At 42.4% G+C, this 23,984-nt stretch overlaps 1 protein-coding gene across 3 annotated transcripts in view; it reads right to left on the bottom strand.

Annotated features, from left to right (window-relative positions):
• Positions 1 to 4,685: 4,685 nt before the first annotated feature.
• Positions 4,686 to 23,984, bottom strand: part of slc25a21 (solute carrier family 25 member 21) — a 195,200-nt gene continuing 175,901 nt past the window's right edge. For all 3 annotated transcript variants that reach the window (XM_045717979.1, XM_014197922.2, XM_045717980.1), the window contains exons 7-11: positions 19,312 to 19,419; positions 18,784 to 18,948; positions 11,092 to 11,273; positions 10,142 to 10,194; positions 4,686 to 5,698 (exon numbers count right to left, since the gene is read on the bottom strand). In XM_045717979.1, coding sequence (XP_045573935.1) covers positions 5,637 to 5,698; positions 10,142 to 10,194; positions 11,092 to 11,273; positions 18,784 to 18,948; positions 19,312 to 19,419 — 570 coding nt within the window. In that variant the 3' untranslated portion in view covers positions 4,686 to 5,636. The remainder of the gene's footprint in view (positions 5,699 to 10,141; positions 10,195 to 11,091; positions 11,274 to 18,783; positions 18,949 to 19,311; positions 19,420 to 23,984) is intronic.

Below are 23,984 nucleotides of genomic sequence, written 5' to 3'. Positions count from 1 at the left end.
CCCGATTCTTCCTGAATTGTAGCAGTTGTTTCAAAGACATTTCAAAAACTCATGTGTTAGAAGGACTATAAAAAAAATAAAAAATAAACCTTCTGCGTGAAATAATATTCTACACACTTTTAAAAGTCACACGCGTCGTACTAAATTAACCCAGTGTTGTATAAATATATGCAATCATTTGATACATTCTAAGCAAGCGCTTAGGCCTACATGAAAGATTTTTGATGGTCATAAAATCGTTCAAATTTGTCAGTGATATTAGGCTATATGTTAGCTACGACTCGAGGTTCAGAATGGCTGAAAATCTACAGTATTTACAATAACTTCTCTAAACATTCTCTGTGTGTTGCGACTTTCTTTGGCCAACCTAATGTTCGCTTGCCATGAGGCGAGAAGGACCGAATGTTGCGTGGGTGATTCCAACAGCGCATCGGGCGTAGTGATGTATTGGCAGAGTGGTATACGTAGGCTGTCTCATATAAAATTGATTCACTTGGAGTTTGGGCTAGGAAAAACGTGGTAAGGTTGCCGACGGGTGCTCTACAATTTCGCAATCCATAGAGAATACATCTCGTTCTTTCTCCTTTTCCCCTTTATGACATTTTGACTCTGAATAGGTAGGCCGCATTCCAATTATGCATGTGTTGAATTTATTTTGACCATTGTAACCTTCTCCTACCGATAATATCTTTACCCATATTAAAATGCACAGCTTTTGGCGTAGATAACATTTATTTGTTGTAGTTTAAAATTCATTTTTTCTAAGATACACATTTCTAATGGTTTTTAATAATATTTATTTTCAGTCTCAATGGATCTGAGAATATTGTGCGTTAAAAGTGACCAAAAGAGAGTGATTCAACGAGTGTCTCAAGAAATGTTTGACATGAAAGAAAGATGGTGTTCAGAAGGTCCATTCAACCATGGACTGGGTAAAGCACTCTAACCACAAGGCCACTGTTTTGGTACCTGTTTTGGTCATCTAGGTGTAAGTAAAAGTCTTTTGTGCCTCTAATGACGTCGTGTCTGTCTGATAAGGGGGCTGATGGAGGGAGGAGGAGCGAGAGTGTATGTATGTATGTATGTATGTATGTATGTATGTATGTATGTATGTATGTATGTATGTTGGAGTAGCAAACCGACCTCCACTCCAAGTCGGAGACTAGTACCGACAAAGAAATACTGTTTTGCCTGTGGTCTGTGAGGTCACCAGCCACCTGACCTAGTGTGTACACTCATTAAGTCCTTAGCAAACAGCAGGCCAGCAGCACCAGGCCAGCAGCACCAGGCTGAGGTTGTGCTGCAGAGAGGTGTGTACGTGTTTGTGTGTGTGTGTGTGAGCTTGATGAAACATGGCAGCTCTTTTAGAAAGTATACTTCATTAATATATTACATAGGCAAGGATGTAGGTTTCAGAGATGTGTGTGTGTGTGTGTGTGTGTGTGTGTGTGTGTGTGTGTGAGAGAGAAGTGTGTGTAAGCTTGATGGAACTCGGGAGCTATTTCACATTAACATATTATATATGCGCCACAAAGGAAAGGGGATGGGTGCCCAAGTCCCCACCAGCCCAGCCCTCCAGTGTTACAGCATAAACAGTCCCTCTGTTTGTGCGACAGTGTAAACATTCCTCTGTCCTTTGCAGGCCGGTGCTTATTTGACTTGGAAAGCACTCTCCCCCGCATCCAGTGGTCACGGACCGTTGCATCAGGGATCCTAGTGTTGTTTTTGACCGTACGTGTGCCACATCACAGAGCTGCAGTGAGATGATCAGGAGCCGTATGTATAAAGTGTCTCGCAGCATGAGTGCTGATTCAGGATCAGTTTAGCCTTTTAGATCCCAATGACAGATTGCACGGACGGGGGTGGATGATCCTAGATCAACGCTACTACTCTGGGATGGTAGTGTTGTTAGTGAGATAAACACACACTGTACCAGCTCTACTTACAATCCCTTCAATCCACCATCAAACAACAGGGAGAACAACCCAGTCACGGCGTTCCACCTTAAGACATGAGCGGTGAGAACAGATTGGCTGTGCTACACAGTATGGGTTGATGTACACTGACAAATCAACTAAAACAAGAGATGCATGATTTTCTTAACAACTAAAACTCTTGGACCAAGTCCAGTTCTTTTGGCTCATAGGAACGAAACAAAAAATATAACCAAGTTAAATTAAGGCAATGCTTTTAAAAAAAAAAAAAATCGAATAATAATACATGGGACTTATATAACTCTTTTCAATGACCCAAAGTCGCTTTACAATAGTAGAAAAAACCCCAGATTAAAACAATCCCAGAGTAACAGCCAGAAAATCTCTGATCCAAATGTTTGTAAACAACCATAACTAGTTTGATGTAAAACTATGGGTACTCTTTAGTCTAATCTGGGAACTCTTCAGGATAATGTAGGTCAAACGTTATGGAAGTGAGGTCTAATAGGGAAACTGTCGTTTTAAGAATGAAGGGGAGGGGGGGTGGGGGGGGGGAGAGAAAACACATGTTGTTAATTAATGATGTTGAGTCTGCCTCCAAATGTCATATGGTTATCTTTACTCCACTACACGCAATCAGAAACAAGACAAGCTGCAACTAAAGTGTGCTACACACACACACACACTACTACTGGAATACATGGCTTAAGAGCGCATTTAATGCACGCACGCACACACACAGTGTACTAAAGTAACACACACACACCACACACACACACACACACACACACACACACACACACACACACACACACACACACACACACACACACACACACACACACACACACAGTCTACTAAAGTAACACTAAGCAGGGTGCTACATACACACACACTCAGTCTACTAAAGTAACACTAAGCAGGGTGCTACACACACACAACTACAGAAATACATGGGGTTAGGCGCGCTCTTGTTCATTGGACTTTTAAAAAAGGAAGGTGACAATAGACAGATTGTTTTCTATGTGTCTTAAAAACAGCATGTTTAAACACACAGGTGAGTAAAAACTATAAATGAGCAGATCCGTTCTGGGGAGCCAAACCACTGCACATCTGGTGTGTGTGTGTGTGTGTGTGTGTGGCATGATGCTTTAACAAAGACTAGGGTAGGTGTACCTTCCATTTTTAACCATGTCAGCACAGAACACTACCGTAAAACTCAAAGTGTGGCTCCTACACACAGTATTGGGGAAGCTACCTTGAAAATATAGTTCACCAAGCTACCAATAACTTCACACTGAAAAATGTTAAGCAACACTAAAGTTACGCTTAAAAAATATATATAGTTTACTTAACTGAAGTTACTTTGAAAAAGCAGTCTCACTACAGCTAAACGACTTATTGATAAATAATCATATTTAAATCTGAAATGTCATAAACTACAAATTACAAGAACAAATCACTTTGGGGTCATACTGTATGTTAACACAATGTCATTTTGCCTATTAAAACACACAAAAAACAAATGTTTCAAGTGATAATGAGGCAAGTTTGATGCCGAAAAAGAAAGGAAATTATTGCATTGTCTTTTCCTTATGCAAAATAAGTATAGTGTAGTTACAGTTGTTAGCTACGACGCTAAATGGCAAAACAAAGTTATGAACTACTGAAAACACTACCCCGATTTGAATTTAGTTCAACTACCACCAAACTACTGCACAATGCAGTTGAACTACATATAGTTACCTACTCCCCAACACTGCCTACAAATACTGTGGATACTGTATTTTCATCTTTCACTTCCCTCTATATCCACTGTGGCCTGGTAGGAAAAAAAACAGACTGCTACTTCATTTAAGCTGTGACAAGGCTACTGTATGTTTTCTCATGATTGCACGGCTGTCAAAGAGGAGACGGGGATAGGCCATTCTGAGGAAGACATGTCAGCATTGGAGACAGACGAGAGAGAGCAAGGAATTCCTACACAGGTGGGGGAGTGAGGAACGGAGAACGGCGTGGCGGTATACGTTCAGTAAGGGGGAAGGCGTTACAGTTTGCATGCCTGTATGCGTGTGTGAGGGAGGAGTGTACTGCGTCGCTACGTTACTCCGGCGCACGTACCGAACACATGTTGCAAGAAGTCAAGACGCTAACAAACGCATTCGCATTCGACACTCCATTACGAAGAGAACAGGTTAAGCATTTACAATCCCATCCATCCACAGCCTTTCAGTTGTTAGGTCTATCACCGACCGTACAGTGGGCCTCGGGGCAAAGAACCGGGAGCCTTTCCATTTTGGCAGAGAACAGCTCACATTAATGATGAGTGTCAAATAGCAACCTGACTCAACATAGCCTACTGTTGACTGCTGCCAGGAGGGGGGGGGGAGAAGGATCCAGCCACAGGTGTGTGTGTGTGTGTGTGTGTGTGTGTGTGTGTGTGTGTGTGTGTGTGCGCGTGAGAGCGCCTACAGGAGATATAGAACAGAACGAGAGAGTGTGTTGTAGACTCCATTCTCGGCTCAAATATTTGAATATCTCGAGGTTGTTATTTTAGCTTGTTGTAAGCTATGCTGCCCCAGTGATTCAGTTAGCTCCACAGACCCAGAGAGGAGGCTGATATGAAGGCACGCTCTTGGCTAACAGCTTCTATGGCTGACAGGAACACACACTCATGCATGCACGCACACACGTCTCTCTCTCTCCCTCTCGCGCTCCCACACACGCAGGCACACACACACAAACACACACTTCAAGTTTGATGCGTTTTAATCTGTCACATACAAGTAGGCAGCTTCATAGGGGCTTTGAAAAAGATGTTCTATGAAAAAATACATTAAAATCACAAACTATTTCAAGATATCAATGCGAGTCTCTCTTCTATGATGATTTCGTCATTTCTATTCAATGTGTACAAAAATTGGCAGAATTTTACAGGAGGCTTCATCCTGTGCTTGATTCCGTTCTTGAATTAATGCACTGTGTGTGTGTGTGTGTGTGTGTGTGTGTGTGTGTGTGTGTGTGTGTGTGTGTGTGTGTGTGTGTGTGTGTGTGTGTGTGTGTGTGTAATCTGGACATTTGGGCTTGGAACACCGTGGCTGTGTGTGTGTGTAATAGTTTGTAGTGGACTCTAAACCCCCTGTATGTTAAATAGGTTTACATTAGTATAGCAGCGAGATACAATATAGGGCTCATCTATGCACACAGTATGTAATGGCATGCATGGCTATTGTATTATAAGTGTAAGTTGTTCCCAATAATGTTTGTGTATTAAATGAGGCAGGGCCTTGATTTGTCAAGGTGGATTATTATTGAGTGTAATGGAAGATGAGCTTGGACGTTGTATGGCTGTAATATGGATAACAGATCAGTGTTTTGCGTTATGGTTCTATTCCGGTTATACTACGGTTGTATTCTGGTTGTATTATGGTTGACTTATGGTTGTATTCTGGTTGTACTATGGTTGCACTCTGGTCATAATATGGTTGTACTCTGGTCATACTATGGTTGTATGTATGGGACGGGCACTAGCTGGAACAGTCTATTGGAGGTCACAGGGTTTAGGGAGACCAGTGGATGTTGGAGCCTGAGACAGCAGGCCCCTTAAGGCAGCTGCCTGGTGCGCTTCAGTAAACTGCCTGGTGGGCATCCTAATAGGCTGCCTGGTGGGAACCTTAAGGCATGCTGGTGGGCTTCTTCTCATCACCAGTTCTTATTTAACCATCCAGATACGTATTCATACACCAGCAGCATCACAGCTCCACCTAGGAGGAGGAGAAGACAACGGGGCATAGAGATGAATACAATACTACAAATTATAAAAATAATTGGACGGTATGACGGTATTTGACATTATATTATGTTTTTGATTAATAAAAGTTCTCAATTTGCAGTGACCCTAGGGTTGCAACACAAACGGTGCATTCGAAAAGTATTCAGACCCCTTGACTTTTCCCACATTTTGTTACGTTACCGCCTTATTCTTAAATGTATTAAATCGTTTTTTTCCCTCATCAATCTGCACACAATACCCCATAATGACGAAGCAAAAACAGGTTTTTAGAAATTTTTGCAAATGTATAAATAATACAAAACGGAAATATCACATTTACATAAGTATTCAGACCCTTTACTCAGTACTTTGTTGAAGCACCTTTGACAGCAATTACAGCCTCGACTCTTCTTGTATATGACGCTACAAGCTTGGCACACCTGTATTTGGGGAGTTTCTCCCATTCTTCTCTGCAGATCCTCTCAAGCTCTGTCAGGTTGGATGGGGAGCGTTGCTGCACAGCTATTTTCAGGTCTCTCCAGAGATGTTCGATTGGGTTCAAGTCCCGGCTCTGGCTGGGCCACTCAAGGATTTTAAGAGACTTGTCCCGAAGCCACTCCTGCATTTTCTTGCCTGTGTGCTTAGGGCCGTTGTCCTGTTGGAAGGTGAACCTTCGCCCCTGTCTGAGTTCCTGAGCGCTCTGGAGCATGTTTTCATCAAGAATCACTCTGTACTTTGCTCCATTCATCTTTCCCTCGATCCTGACTAGTCTCCCAGTCCCTGCCACTGAAAAACATCCCAGCAGAATTATTCTGCCACCACCATGCTTCACCGTAGGGATGGTGCCAGGTTTCCGCCAGACATGACACTTGGCATTCAGGCCAAAGAGTTCAATCTTGGTTTCATCAGACCAGAGAATCTTGTTTCTCATGGTCTGAGAGTCTTTAGGTGCCTTTTGACAAACACCAAGAGGGCTGTCATGTGCCTTTTACTGAAGACTGCTTCAGTCTGGCCACTCTACCATAAAAGCCTGATTGGTGGAGTGCTGCAGAGATGGTAGTCCTTCTGGAAGGTTCTCCCATCTCCACAGAGGAACTATATAGCTCTGTCAGAGTGATCATCGGGTTCTTGGTCATCTCCCTGTCCAAGGCCCTTCTCCCGCGATTGCTCAGTTTGGCCTGGCAGCCAGCTGTAGGAAGAGTCTTGGTGATTCCAAACTTCTTCCATTTAAAAATGATGGAGGCCACTGTGTTCTTGGGGACCTTCAATGCTGCAGACATTTTGTGGTACCCTTAGTCAGATCTGTGCCTCGACACAATCCTGTCTCGGAGCTCTACGGACAATTCCTTCGACCTCATGGCTTGGTTTTTGCTCTGACAATCACTGTCAACTGTGGGACCTTATATAGAAAGGTGTGTGACTTACCAAATCATGTCCAATCAATTGAATTTACCACAGGTGGACTCCAATCAAGTTGTAGAAACATCAAGGACAATCAATGGAAACAGGACGCACCTGAGCTCAATTTCGAGTCTCATTGCAAAGGGTCTGAATACTTATGTAAATAAGGTATCTGTTTTTTTAATTTTAAATACATTTGCAAACATTTCTAAAAACCTGTTTTTGCTTTGTCATTATGTGTAGATTGCTAAGGATTTTTAAAAATTTAATCAATTTTAGAATAAGACTGATGTAAAAAAAATAGAAAATGTCAAGGAGTCTATATACTTTCCGAAGGCACTGTACATTCTAAGTGATTTCAATGGGACTTTCTCCATTGTTTTATACTGTTCAATTAAATTTCAAACAAAAATAATTTTCACAATTTTTCATCAATTTCTGCATTTCCTGAACTCATTTGATATCATTTACAGACTGCCATGTAGGGCTGCACGATATGGACAAACAATCTAGGCCTTATTTTAACCAAAAGTTACAATTGTGATTTGGAGCGAAACATTTAGGTGAACTGTTGAATCATGGAAATAGAATGATTATTCTAATTCTATAGTTAGAATATAATAGTGGGCACTTTAAATACAGTGTTGTTTGACATGACAACGAATGAAAATGCCAGGGAGAAGTTATTGCGACAGGGTAGGAACCAAAGTGTTGATAAGTGCTTCCTTGGGGACCCTATAATCTTTGGCTAAATTGAATGTTTTCTCTTAGCTACTTCATGTAGCTAACATATTCATGCTTTGCGTATTCCTCTTTGATTTAGAAGATACTGTTGCACAAACAACATGCTGTTTAAGTCTACACCAGTTTCAAGTTTTAATGTAACATACACAAGTAACTAGCAATTAGCATTAGTGTCTAACAAGATTTAGGCAGAACTTGCTAAGAAAAGACAAACTAGCTGTTTGCAGATGTGAGAGACACAAACTAAGTGTAATTATAGAACACAAGTGGATTTATATTAAGAAGCAAAGTGAAAACAGCATCGTTGTCATCAACATTGTTGTATGTGCTGCATTGACCATGCAGACTGAACACAAGTGTCTCGTGGTCAAGCAACAACAAATTAGCTACTTGAGTGACGGGGGCGGGGTTAGGTCTGTGCGGAAAGAGGCATGGAGAGAGAGAGCGGAGAGAGATAGCTCAAGTAGCGATGTAAACTATAAAAATGGACGTTACACACGGCGTATCACATTTAACAAATACCATTATAAGGTGAACAAAAATATAAAAGCAACATGTAAAGTTTCGGTCCCATGTTTCATGAGCTGAAATAAAAGTTCCCAGAAATGTTCCATATGCACAAAAAGCTTCTTTCTATCAAATTTTGTGCACACAATTGTTTACATCCCTATTAGTGAGCATTTCTCTTTTGCCAAGATAATCCATCCACCTGACAGGTGTGGCATATCAAGAAGCTGATTAAACAGTATGATCATTACACAGGTGCACCTTGTGCTTGGGACAATAAAAGGTCAAAACACAATGCCACAGATGTCTCAAGTTTTGAGGGAGCGTGCAATTGGCATGCTGTTGGCATGCTGACTGCAGGAATGTCCACCAGAGCTGTTGCCAGAGAATTTAATGTTCATTTCTCGAACATAAGCCGCCTCCAACGTCATTTTAGAGACTTTGGCAGTACGTCCAACCGGCCTCACAACCACAGACTACGTGTAACCATGGACCTCCACATCCAGCTTCTTCACCTGCGGGATCGTCTGAGACCAGCCACCTGGACAACTGATGAAACTGTGGGTTTGACAACCAAAGAATTTCTGCACAAACTGTCAGAACCAGTCTCGGGGAATCTCATCTGCGTGCTCGTCGTCCTCACCAGGGTCTTAACCTTACTGCAGTTCGGCATCGTAACCGACTTCAGTGGGCAAATGCTCACCTTCGATGGCCACTGGCACGCTGGAGAAGTGTGCTCTTCAAGGATGAATCCCAGTTTCAACTGTACCAGGTAGATGGCAGACAGCATGTATGGTGTCGCGTGGGCGAGCAGTTTGCCAATGTCAACGTTGTGAACAGTGTCTCATGGCGGAGGTGGGGTTATGGTATGGGCAGACATAAGCTACGGACAATGAACACAATTCTATTTTCAATGGCAATTTGAATGAACAGAGATACCGTAACGACATCCTGAGGCCCATTGTCGTGCCATTTTTCCGCCGCCATCACCTCATGTTTCAGCATGATAATGCACGGCCCAATGTCGCAAGGATCTGTACACAATTCCTGGAAGCTGAAAATGTCCCAGTTCTTCCATGGCCTGCGTACTCAGAAGACGTCACCCATATCCAGCAACTTCGCACAGCCATGGAAGAGGAGTGGGAAAACATTCCACAGGGCACAATCAACAGCCTGATCAACTCTATGTGAAGGAGATGTGTCGCGCTGCATTTGGCAAATGGTGGTCACACCAGATATTGACTTGTTTTCTGATCCATCCCCTACTTTCTTCTTTAAGGTATCTGTTGACCAACAGATGCATATCCGTATTCCCAGTCATTTGTAAAATAAAGTATTTGAAATGATTGTATGTTGCATTTATATATTTTATCAGTGTAGAGGGTAAAGTAAAAACCCAAACCGGTCCGTGCGTCAATACCGGTAAATCGTAAAATACTGCATTCCGCCCAGCCCTATGGAGTTGCCAGACTGATTTTTAGAAGGACATGCTGTGTAATAACTATTATACCAAGATAAGGGTTAGGCTATCATTAGCAAAGACCACATCTAGATAAAAAAATATCTAGAATATAGTATAATCAACTTCTCATTTAGTGATATGACAAAGACGCAGGCTACATCTTAAATAAGCCAAAACATTCAAGATGCACTGTAACAAATAGCATACTTGTCTTTACCAAAAACATTGCTCCTCTGATAAAAATGCAATATTATTATTTCTCAGTCCGTAATGACCAAAAGTTTGGGAAGAAAGTGAATTGAATAGTTGTAGGAACGTCACCTGGTCCGAGTCTCATGATCTTGGGGATCAGTCCTTTGTACAGCGCCAAGTATCTGGAGAAATAATATAATATTACATCTGGAGAAACGACAGAGGCAGTAGCATGATGTCTTAGTACTTTCATATCCTAAAAAAAATATATAACATTACTTAAAAAAATAAAATAATACTGGGATAACTTTTATTCGAAATCCCTGTACAGTGTGTGTGAGTGTATGTGTGTGTGCATGAATGCACGAACATGTGTGTGTAATTGCGAGTGTTGGCGTTATTGGGCTTAGCAGATGCGGCTGCCTGCCCGGTTTCTGTCTCCCTCGCAGGTCAGGTAGAAAGAGAGAGAGCACACTAATAGCCATTGGTGTTTAGTGTAGTGTAACTTAAGGGTATACCTACTATCTGCACTAACCCTAATGTTTTCAAGGTGATCAGTGTTCCTGGCTGGCGCTGGCCGCCTCCTGCTCCCTCACCCGTCACCCCTCCCTCCCCCGTCCCACACTACGCCTCCTGCTCCCCTACCCCCGCCACTGATGGCGTTAATAAGGCTCGACCCACTTCCTCCCTGCCCCTCTGTCTGATTAGATTGACCCGCGGAGCGCCGCGCGGCTCGTTAGGTACAGCCTTAACGACGTCTCCCATAGGGACCACTAATTAGCTGCGACTGTGTTGTGTTAGAGCATGGGGACTGGACGGAGTGGGCTGAGAGTAGACCCCTCCCTCCCTCCCTCCCTCCCTCCCTCCCTCTTGAAAAGGCAGCAGTGAGTCAGTGCCACGCCTACAGCAGCATCAGCCCCCCCTAGGCCCCAGACAATACACTAGTCGACGCAACAACACCTAGGAACCCCATCAAGAGGTTCAGATCTCTTGGCGTAATGGCTAAGGGGTTGAGTCGCTGGACCCGGGTTGGAGTCCAGGCTGAGGCAACCCCCCTGACTTCAGCGCTCCATACGTACCCCTCCTCCCGGTAGACCAGGCCCATGGTCTGGAAGCAGGTCCGGTACTTGATCTCTCCCGGTATGGGCTGGGGAGCCTGGATGCGGCTTTTGGCCACGTCGAAGGGAATGTTGACACAGGAAGAGATGGTTCCTGAGGCCAGGCCAATAGCAAACTTCCTCAGGAACTCCAGGGATGGGTCCTGACAGGGGAAAAGGGAGAGACAGAAACATAGAACAGAGAGAAACAGGGACAAAGAAGAGAAAGTGAGACAGGGACAAAGAAGCGAGACATAGAAGAGCGAGAGATGGGAGAGACATAGGGGGAGAGATAGAGATGTTCACTAAAGAGACAGAGGTTTGTCCTGCAGCTGTATCCGTGTATGTCCCTCTCTCATTTATCTGCCTGGACATCTTTTTCTATTTTATAATCTGCCTGCTCCAGGTCATTGTTTTATATGAAAGAAAGAGATAGTGATATCTAAAGTTGAAGTTGGAAGTTTACATACACTTAGTTGGAGTCATTAAAACTTGTTTTTCAACCACTCCACAAATTTCTTTGTAACAAACTATAGTTTTGGCAAGTCGGTTAGGACATCTACTTTGTGCATGACACAAGTCATTTTTCCAGCAATTGTTTACAGACAGATTATTTCACTTATAATTCACTGTATCACAATTCCAGTGGGTCAGAAGTTTACATACACTAAGTTGACTGTGCCTTTAAACAGCTTGGAAAATTCCAGAAAATTATGTCATGGCTTTAGAAGCTTCTGATAGGATAATTGACATAATTTGAGTCAATTGGAGGTGTATCTGTGGATGTATTTCAAGGCCTACCTTCAAACTCACTGCCTCTTTGCTTGACATCATGGGAAAATCTAAAAAAAATCAGCCAAGACCTCGGAAAAACAATTGTAGACCTCCACAAGTCTGGTTCATCCTTGGGAGCAATTTCCAAACGCCTGAAGGTACCACGTTCATCTGTACAAACAATAGTATGCAAGTATAAACACCATGGGACCACACAGCCATCATACCGCTCAGGAAGGAGACGCGTTCTGTCTCCTAGAGATGAACGTACTTTGGTGCGAAAAGTGCAAATCAATCCCAGAACAACAGCAAAGGACCTTGTGAAGATGCTGGAGGAAACATATACAAAAGTATCTATATCCACAGTAAAACGAGTCCTATATCGACATAACCTGAAAGGCCGCTCAGCAAGGAAGAAGCAACTGCTCTGAAACCGCCATAAAAAATCCAGACTACGGTTTGCAACTGCACATGGGGACAAAGATCATACTTTTTGGAGAATTGTCCTCTGGTCTGATGAAACAAAAATAGAACTGTTTGGCCATCGTTATGTTTGGAGGAAAAAGGGGGAGGCTTGCAAGCTGAAGAACACCATCCCAACCGTGAAGCACGGGGGTGGCAGCATCATGTTGTTGGGGAGCTTTGCTGCTGGAGGGACTGGTGCACTTGACAAAATAGATGGCATCATGAGGAAAGAAAATTATATGGATATATTGAAGCAACATCTCAAGACATCAGTCAGGAAGTTAAAGCTTAGTCGCAAATGGGTCTTCCAAATGGACAATGACCACAGACATACTTCCAAAGTTGTGGCAAAATGGCTTAAGGACAACAAAGTCAAGGTATTGGAGTGGCCATCACAAAGCCCTGACCTCAATCCTGTAGAAAATTTGTGGGCAGAATTGAAAAAGCGTGTGCGAGCAAGGAGGCCTACAAACCTGACTCAGTTACACCAGCTCTGTCAGGAGGAATGGGCAAAATTCACCCAACTTATTGTGGGAAGCTTGTGTTAGGCTACCTGAAATGTTTGACCCGAGTTAAACAATTTAAAGGCAATTCTACCAAATACTAATTGAGTGTATGTAAACTTCTATGTTGAAGTAAATAAAAGCTGAAATAAATCATTCTCTCTACTATTATTCTGACATGTCACATTCTTAAAATAAAGTGGTGATCCTAACTAACCTAAGACAGGGAATTTTTACTAGGATTAACCTGTTAGGGCTAGGGGGCAGTATTGACACGGCCGGATAAAAAACGTACCCGATTTAATCTGGTTACTACTCCTGCCCAGTAACTAGAATATGCATATAATTATTGGCTTTGGATAGAAAACACCCTAAAGTTTCTAAAACTGTTTGAATGGTGTCTGTGAGTATAACACAACTCAAATGGCATGCCAAAACCTGAGAAGATTCCATGCAGGAAGTGGCCTGTCTGAGAAGTTGTGTTTCATCTTGGCTCTTTTTAATGAAGACTGAGGATCTTTGCTCTAACGTGACACTTCCTACGGCTCCCATAGGCTCTCAGAGCCCGGGAAAAAGCTGAACGATATCGAGGCAGCCTCTGGCTGAAACACATTATCGCTTTTGGCAAGTGGCCGATCAGAGTACTATGGGCTTAGGCGCGTGCCCGAGTCGACCGAATGCTTTATTTTCTTTCGTCTGTTCACCTAAACGCAGATTCCCGGTCGGAATATTATCGCTTTTTTTATGAGAAAAATGGCATAAAAATTGATTTTAAACAGCGGTTGACATGCTTCGAAGTACGGTAATGGAATATTGAGAATTTTTTTGTCACGAATTGCGCCATGCTCGTCACCCTTATTGGATATAACTATGGATTATTTTGAACCAAACCAACATTTGTTATTGAAGTATAAGTCCTGGGAGTGCATTCTGACGAAGACAGCAAAGGTAATAACATTTTTCTTATAGTAAATCTGACTTTGGTGAGTGCTACATTTGCTGGGTGTCTAAATAGCTAGCCCTGTGATGCCGGGCTATCTACTGAGAATATTGCAAAATGTGCTTTCACCGAAAAGCTATTTTAAAATCGGACATATCGAGTGCATAGAGGAGTTCTGTATCTATAATTCTTAAAATAATTGTTATGCTTTTTGTGAACGTTTATCGTGAGTAATTTAGTCAATTCAGTGTTCGGTGGGAATGCTAGTCACATGCTAGTCACATGCTAATGTAAAAAGCTGGTTTTTGATATAAATATGAACTTGATTGAACAAAACATGCATGTATTGTATAACATAATGTCCTAGGGTTGTCATCTGATGGAGATCATCAAAGGTTAGTGCTGCATTTAGCTGTGGTTTGGGTTTATGTGACATTATATGCTAGCTTGAAAAATGGGTGTCTGATTATTTCTGGCTGGGTACTCTGCTGACATAATCTAATGTTTTGCTTTCGTTGTAAAGCCTTTTTGAAATCGGACAGTGTGGTTAGATTAATGAGAGTCTTGTCTTTAAAATGGTGTAAAATAGTCATATGTTTGAAAAATTGAAGTTTTTGCATTTTTGAGGTTTTTGAATAACGCGCCACGGGATTACACTGGCTGTTACGTAGGTGGGACGATTTGGTGCCACCTACCCTAGAGAGGCTAAATGTCAGGAATTGTGAAAAACTGAGTTTAAATGCATTTTGCGAAGTTGTATGTAAACTTCTTACTTCAACTATATATATATCTCGATGGTGTCGTGATTAAATCCAACCGAACAGGATAAATGTAAGGACAATGGAATTGTGAAAAACTGAGTTTAAATGTATTTTGCGAAGTTGTATGTAAACTTCTTACTTCAACTGTATATCTCTCGATGGTGTAGTGATTAAATCCAACCCAACCCAACCCAACAGGATAGATGTAAGGACAATGTGTGTGTGGGGGGGGGGAGTTGGAGAGAGAGAGCTATGACTCTGACTCATGCATATGAAAAGCTGGCATGAAAACCTTGATCATTTTATGTTAGCAGGGGGCAAATTAGTGCTTCCTGACTGCAGTTTCCACCTCTCTGATTGGCTGAAGCACATGTCTGTTTGTGCGCTTGCTAGAGAGAGAGAGGATTTATAAACAGGGTTCATGCAGGCAGACTGGCGGAGGCATATGGGGACAATTTAGTCTAATTGGGTATTACTGTGTGTGTGTGTGTGTGTGTGTGTGTGTGTGTGTGTGTGTGTGTGTGTGTGTGTGTGGTGTGTGTGTGTGTGTGTGTGTGTGTGTGTGTGTGTGTGTGTGTGTGTTACTGTACCAGAGAGAGAGAGAAGTCCTGGTCGGCCCAGGGAACTCTGAAGGTTAATTGGTCAGGATATATATTTTTTTACAAATGACAGAAGCCTATAGAAACGCAGGCCCTGGACAAGCCTGTATCTTGTCAAAGATCTGGACACTGAGTGCTGCTGAGTTAAATAACAGATCATCTTAGAGTTGTTTTTTTAAAAGTAGAATGTGGAGTACGGAACTGCTTGAAGTGGAATAAAAATTTCCGGTACTCGTTTTAGTTTTACAGTACCGGTACTCATAAAAGAGTTGGGGTACTCAAGCAGGAGGTTACGTTTTAGTTACTGAGGAGGTTACATTTTAGTCTGGCCTCTGTACACCAACATGTACCTACAATAAGCACCAACTCACACATTCACTTCTGATAGCATTGTGTTAGGAACAGCCCATTCAAATGCACATGAACGTGGCACAGTGAATTTGACTGCCGACACGACTGAGTTGCGATGCTCATTGCTCACCCTGCTAACAAAAGCCTTTGAAGTGGTTCAATAATCAGCCCAGCCTGTCTCTGCTGGAGTAGGTTATATCTTTCCTGTCCTGTAACTACACAATGGTCTGAGCTTCACCTAATACAGCCTCAACTCCAGCCAAGCCTGCAGGTAGGTATAATGCATTATGATGCAGTTATAATGCATAGTTAGACTTATATGACCCCCTTTTTCCATCTCATAATGATTCCGTCTAATTACCAGCCATTCTGAGTCAGTAGAAAAATTCCTACATGGAGAGATATGACTGGTTTTCCCCAAAGGATCACTCTCAGAAGCTAAGATAACCAAGACTAAGAAGTGGTCATTTTCCCTCTATGACCACTTTAATACAGTTCACGCATGATAATAACTATCCATAAATGCCAGAATCATGCAGACCAGGGGTGAATTCACCCAATAAAAGAAAGCTTCAGTTATACGGCTTCCACATCTACCCCACTGTAGAACTAACTTCCTCCTGAAATAATAATACACTGTCTGCTTTCAATTAGTCCATGGAAGTTAATCTAGGCTGCATCCCAAATGGCATCCTATTCCAGATGTAGTGCACTACTTTTGACAAGAGCCCTATGGGCCCTGGTCAAAAGTAGTGCACAATATCTGAGGTAGGGTGCCATTTGGGACACAGCCCTAATGCTGTCTCCAGTTTATACACGGTGAACAGGCTGGCCTATGGTAACGTTTCCATTCAACAAAATGTACTTTTGTTTGGGAATCAGGCCCTCTACGCCGGATGTGTAACGTGAACCTCTGAGGATGTTGTAGAGAGCAAACAGACGAGGTATTAGCGGCACTCTACCCAACTCCTCTCTAATTTTCCTTCCTCTCAGTTGCCTCACTGACTGCAGTACTTAGGCTAATCAATCCAACTGTAGTACTTAGAGCATGGCTAACCAATCCAACTGTAGTACTTAGAGCATGGCTAACCAATCCAACTGTAGTACTTAGAGCATGGCTAACCAATCCAACTGTAGTACTTAGAGCATGGCTATCCAATCCAACTGTAGTACTTACAGCATGGCTAACCAATCCAACTGTAGTACTTACAGCATGGATAACCAATCCAACTGTAGTACTTACAGCATGGCTAACCAATCCAACTGTAGTACTTAGAGCATGGCTAACCAATCCAACTGTAGTACTTAGAGCATGGATAACCAATCCAACTGTAGTACTTAGAGCATGGCTAACCAATCCAACTGTAGTACTTAGAGCATGGCTAACCAATCCAACTGTAGTACCTAGAGCATGGCTAACCAATCCAACTGTTGTAATTTGAGCATGGCTAACCAATCCAACTGTAGTACTTAGAGCATGGCTAACCAATCCAACTGTAGTACTTAGAGCATGGATAACCAATCCAACTGTAGTACTTAGAGCATGGCTAACCAATCCAACTGTAGTACTTACAGCATGGCTAACCAATCCAACTGTAGTACCTAGAGCATGGCTAATCAATCCAACTGTAGTACTTACAGCATGGCTAACCAATCCAACTGTAGTACTTAGAGCATGGCTAACCAATCCAACTGTAGTACCTAGAGCATGGCTAACCAATCCAACTGTTGTAATTTGAGCATGGCTAACCAATCCAACTGTAGTACTTTGAGCATGGCTAACCAATCCAACTGTAGTACTTAGAGCATGGCTATCCAATCCAACTGTCGTACTTACAGCATGGCTAACCAATCCAACTGTAGTACTTAGAGCATGGCTAACCAATCCAACTGTAGTACTTAGAGCATGGCTAACCAATCCAACTGTAGTACCTAGAGCATGGCTAACCAATCCAACTGTAGTACTTAGAGCATGGCTAACCAATCCAACTGTAGTACCTAGAGCATAGCTATCCAATCCAACTGTAGTACTTAGAGCATGGCTAACCAATCCAACTGTAGTACTTACAGCATGGCTAATCAATCCAACTGTAGTACTTACAGCATGGCTAACCAATCCAACTGTAGTAATTTGAGCATGGCTAACCAATCCAACTGTAGTACTTAGAGCATGGCTAACCAATCCAACTGTAGTACCTAGAGCATGGCTAACCAATCCAACTGTAGTACTTACAGCATGGATAACCAATCCAACTGTAGTACCTAGAGCATAGCTATCCAATCCAACTGTAGTACTTAGAGCATGGCTAACCAATCCAACTGTAGTACTTACAGCATGGCTAATCAATCCAACTGTAGTACTTACAGCATGGCTAACCAATCCAACTGTTGTAATTTGAGCATGGCTAACCAATCCAACTGTAGTACTTACAGCATGGATAACCAATCCAACTGTTGTAATTTGAGCATGGCTAACCAATCCAACTGTAGTACTTAGAGCATGGCTAACCAATCCAACTGTTGTAATTTGAGCATGGCTAACCAATCCAACTGTTGTAATTTGAGCATGGCCAACCAATCCAACTGTTGTAATTTGAGCATGGCCAACCAATCCAACTGTTGTAATTTGAGCATGGCTAACCAATCCAACTGTAGTACTTAGAGCATGGCTAACCAATCCAACTGTTGTACTTAGAGCATGGCTAACCAATCCAACTGTTGTAATTTGAGCATGGCTAACCAATCCAACTGTAGTACTTAGAGCATGGCTAACCAATCCAACTGTAGTACTTAGAGCATGGCTAACCAATCCAACTGTAGTACTTAGAGCATGGCTAACCAATCCAACTGTTGTAATTTGAGCATGGCTAACCAATCCAACTGCCATAAAATTGGTATTTTCACAGGCCTGTTGCTAAGTGGCTGAGAGCCACTTATCCAGTATATTAGACTGAGAGGCTGTTTGAAAGGCTCTCAAAGTGATTAATAGGCCTGGCTTTGTCTATGGACAGGACATAACAATTAGATCTACTGTAAGGGAAAGTCACTTGGTGGCTGGTCAGTTTGGTTTAGGAATATATAGTCTATGACCTACAATACAACTTAACACACAAAAAAAACTGTACACATACAGTTACATTCAACTGATCTAATGTAAAGGAAAGTCAAAAGTCCTTGGTCTGTTTGGTGTAAAAACAGAAAGTCTATGGAAAAAACCAACAGAGCTACAGGCCAGGACAGCAACAACACAGACAGGCACATTCAATCTAATCTCCTGATACCTGGCTGGCAGGAATGGCGTCCTTGACGTTGAAGTAGAATCCAAAGTAGATCATGTTAAAGACGCCGTGGCGCCCCAGGGTTGACGTTAAACCTTTATTCAGCCCTCGCAGGCCAAAGCCGTCTGCGTTGATGATGTTCCGTGCTTGGGCAAACGTGGAGGGCTGCTGTATAGGGGCAAGGTCAGGAAGAGAAGAAAAGAGCACAATGTCAATGACAGAGAATAGAATAGTTCCACTTTATGAGAGTAAAATAAACAGTTAAGAAAACGACCTCAAGGACACATGGAAGGCTGCATGCCGTATGGGCGCACGCGTCAATGACTGAGAATAGCAAAGATCCACTATAAGGGCGGAATCCTTAACTCGACTATCGCAAAACCATGCAATGGTTACTGTCAAGATAAACATCAACGGTAAAGGGCAAGTTAAGCATGCAGATCTCAAGTTAGGATTCGGGCCATCGTAAGTGACAACAGTGAGATATTGCAGTGTATTAAGTTCCTATTAAACAGTGCTTTTGAATCTCACCACTTGGAAAGAATCTCTGTTGGCCTGCAGGCCGACTTTGACCACTTCAAATGGGTTGACCACCAATGCCTCGGTCAGACCTGACCCTAGACCTGCTACTGACAGAGCCTGGGGAGAGAGAAAGGGAGGGGGAAAGCAGGAGAGAAAGAGGGAGATGGTTAAAGAGGGAGACGTACGGGAGTGAAATACAAGATTCAAGTTCCACATCAACAGGGAGGGAAAAGGACAGAGGGAAGAGAGAAATAGAGAAGGGCAGGTAGCCACAGGGAAATGTACAGGGCATATTTGTTTATAAGATATATAGTATAAAATGGATTATATGGGTTTACATTGTGAGCATAGTAGTGTGTTTATGACAACAGTACAACTGAAAGCTTCATGGCATACAGGGCATACGGCTTTGACAGAAACCAGTCTCTCTCACACACGGACATAGGACATCAGTCTCAGTCATGCTGTGACAGCCATTGTTCCATGTCTACAAATGTAAAGAGCCAACAAAGCGGTGGATAGAGGGAGCAGAGGGAGAGAAGGGGCTGAATGAAAGAGCGAGCGAGCGAGAGAAAGGAGAGGCGGATGTCATAGACGTTGAAGACGGATGAGGAGGATGTAAAGGCGGATCTGTTCTTGTAAGAGAACTGTTGGACAGGTGGGAAAAAGGGAAAAAGCCCAAGACGACTGGTGGAAGAGTATAGGGGTGAAGCGACTGATTCTCCAGAAAAGTAAAACAGTCCAATCGAATGGACATTTAGCATGAAGTACTTAAGTGTGTGCTTGACGTACAGCGAAGGGTGGTCAATGTGTGTCGAGCCTGTGTGAGGGGAAAAGACCAGCGCATGATGTGTGTGTGTGTGTGTGTGTGTGTGTGCATGCATCATATCAACGTTTCTTGGTCACGTACACATATTTGCAGGTGTTATGGCAGGTGCAGAGAAGTGCTTATGTTACCAACAGTGCAGTAGAATGTCTCGCAAATACAATACAAATAATCTAAAAAATCAAAACAAGAATCAAGAAATAACAATACAAGTAGATATACAGTGTCTTCAGAAAGTATTGACACCCTTGACTTATTCCACAATTTGTTGTGTTACAGCCTGAATTTCAAATGGATTACATTTTGATTTTTGGTGACTGGCACACACACAATACCCAATAACGTTAAAGTGACATTTTTTATTTTTTTATTTTGTACAAATGAATAAAAAATGAAAAGATGAAATGTCTTGAGTCAATAAGTATTTAACCCCTTTGTTATGGCAACCCTAAATAAGTTCAGGAGTAAAGATTTGCTTAACAAGTCACATAATAAGCTGCATGGACTCTGTGTGTAATATTCATTACAAAATCATGTTAAACACTATCTCATCTCTGTACCCAGTGGCGGATTTAGGTATAGGTGACATGGGCAGCCGCCCAGGGCGGCATGGAGCACCCGCACCAAAAATGTTGGAATGGTGACATTTGCATGATCGGTTTTCTATCGCTCATTTGAACGTCACACCAATGATATGATGTCACCGTGTGGGACTGTTGGTCAATTAACCTTGTCGGAGTGGGCACCCTGATTCTAGTTTGTGAGCTAGGCAGGCTACTGCCTGGGAAGGTCTCCCACTCAGAAGTACGAGATGGGGAGGGGGGCAGGGGTAGGTTAACCTCAGGTCTCCCCATTGGAAGCCCGAGGTAGGGGGGGCGGGGGAATCTATCAAATAGCACACCTCTAACTTTGTACAGTACTAATGCAATTAGTAAAATCAGTCACACTACGAAATGCTACCAAATAAACCACAATTCATTCATAATACTGTGCATATATAGTTTCACAGACATGTTGTTGCATTTTTTCTGGTTTGTGTGAAATCGTTAAGAATAATATAAAACCTGTTTGCACACCACCAAGGTGAGCTGGTTTAGTCTTGACTCTTGGTTGACAGTGTTGGGTGATGGGTAATGAATTGACGCGAGTGCCAAATCAACACACATTTGTTTCTATTTGTCTTTGTTACTTCTTTTTGATGTTTCTGAGTCTTATTTTTGTATCTATTTTTATATTTATATAGTTTTAGCTAGAACCGCCACACATACAGGTAATTGTAAGGTCCCTCAGTCAAGCAGTGAATTTCAAACAGATTCAATCACAAAGACCAGGGAGATTTCCAATGCCTCACAACGAAGGGCACCTATTGGTAGATGGGTAAAAAAAAGACATTGAATATTCCTTTGAGCATGGTCAAGTTCTTTAATTACACTTTGGATAGTGTATCAATACACCCAGTCACTACAAAGATACGGGCGTCTTTTCTAACTCAGTTGCCGGAGAGGAAGGAAACCGCTCAGGGATTTCATCATGAGGCCAATGGTGACTTTATAACAGTTACAGAGTTTAATGGCTGTGATAGGAGAAAACTGAGGATAGATCAACAACATTATAGTTACTCCACAATACTAACCTAATCGACAGAGTGAAAAGAAGGAAGCCTGTACAGAATACAAATATTCCAAAACATGCATCTTGTTTGCAACAAGGCACTGAAGTAATATTGCAAAAAATGTTGCAAGCAATTAACTTTTTGTCTTGAAGACAAAGTGTTATTTTTGGGGCAAATCTAATACAAACACTACAGAGTAACACTCTCCATATTTTCAAGCATAGTGGTGGCTGCATCATGTTGTGGGTATGCTTGTAATCGTTAAAGACCGGGGAGTTTTTCAGGATAACAAAATACATGGAATGGAGCTAAGCACAGGAACAATCCTAGAGGAAAACCTGTTTCAGTCTGCTTTCTACCAGACACTGGGAGATGAATTCACCTTCCAGCAGGATAATAACCTAAAACACAAGGCCAAATCTACATTGGAGTTGCGTACCAAGAAGACGGTGAATGTGGCCGAGTTATAGTTTAGACTTAAATCTACTTGAAAATGTATGGCAAGACCTGAAAATGGTTACCTAAGCAATAGTCAACAACCAATTTGACAGAGCTTGACATTTAAAACAATTATAATAATTAGGCAAATGTTGCACAATCCAGGTGTGGAAAGCTCTTAGAGACTTACCAAGAAAGAGTCACAGCTGAAATCTTTGCCAAAGGTGTTTCTTCAAATTATTGACTCAGGGGTGTGAATACTTATGTAAATGAGATATTTCTGTATTTCATTTTCAATCAATTTGCTCAAATGTCTAAAACCATGTTTTCCCTTCATCATTATGGGGTATTGTGTGTAGATGGGTAAAAAAATACAATATTTAATACATTTTGAATTCAGGCTGTAACAACAAAACGTGGAATAAGTCAAGGGGTATGAATACTTTCTGAAGGCACTGTATTAGAGTGAGCATGTGTGAGAATCAAGAATATAAATACATGGTGTGTGTATAGACAGTATATCATTTGGAAAGAAAATTGTAAAAAAGTATGTGGACACCTGCTCGTCGAACATCTCATTCTAAAATCATGGGCATTAATATGGAGGTGGTGCCCCCTTTGCTACTATAACAGCCTCCACTCTTCTGGGAAGATGTTGGAACATTACTGCAGGGACTTTCTTCTGTTCAGCCACAAGAGGATTAGTGAGGTCGGGCACTGATGTTGGGCGATTAGGCCTGGCTCACAGTCGGCATTCCAATTCATCCCAAAGGAGTTTAACGGGGTTGAGGTCAGGGCTTTGTGCAAGCCAGTCAAGTTCTTCCACACATTTCAATGTCATGCTGAAACAGGAAAGGGCCTTCTCCAAACGGTTGCCACAATGTTGGAAGCACAGAATCGTCCAGAATGTCATTGTATGCTGTAGCGTTAAGATTTCCCTTCACTGGAACTAAGGGGCCTAGCCCGAACCATGAAAAACAGCCCCGGACCATTATTCCTCCACCAAAGTTTACAGTTGGGACTATGCATTGGGGCAGGTAGCGTTCTCCTGGCATCCGCCTAACCCAGATTTCTCTGTCGGACTGCCAGATGGTGAAGCATGATTCATCACTCCAGAGAACGCGTTTCCACTGCTCCAGAGTCCAATGGCGGCAAGCTTTACACCACTTCAGCCAACGCTTGTCATTGCGCATGGTGATATTAGGCTTGTGTTAGGCGGCTGCTCGGCCATGGAAACCCATTTCATGAAGCTCCCGACAAACAGTTCTTGTGCCGACGTTGCTTCCAGAGGCAGTTTGGAACTCGGTAGTGAGTGTTGCAACCGAGGACAGACGATCTTTACGCGATACATACTTCAGCCCTCGGCGGTCCCATTCTGTGAGCTTGTGTGGCCTACCACTTCACGGCTGAGTAGTTATTCCTCCTAGACATTTACATATCACAATAACAACACTTACAGTTGATCGGTACAGCTCTAGCAGGGAAAACATTTGTAGAACTGACTTGTTGTTAAGGTGGCATCCTATGACGGTGCCACATTGAAAGTCACTGAGCTCTTCAGTACAGGCCATTCTACTGCCAATGTTTGTCTATGGAGATTGCATGGCCGTGTGCTCGATTTTATACACCTGTCAGCAACGGGTGTGGTTGAAATTGCCGAATCCACTAATTTGAAGGGGTGTCCACATACTTGGTCATGTAGTGCATGTACAGTATTAGTTATATTAGGATGAGCTCTGTTGCGAATACAGTATATACAGTTGAAGTCTGAAGTTTGCATACACCTTAGCCAAATACATTTAAAAA

This window comes from Salmo salar, chromosome ssa01 (genome assembly GCF_905237065.1).
Source record: "Salmo salar chromosome ssa01, Ssal_v3.1, whole genome shotgun sequence".
In the NCBI taxonomy this organism is placed as follows: Eukaryota; Metazoa; Chordata; class Actinopteri; order Salmoniformes; family Salmonidae; genus Salmo; species Salmo salar.
This window is presented reverse-complemented; position numbering and strand designations above follow the sequence as displayed.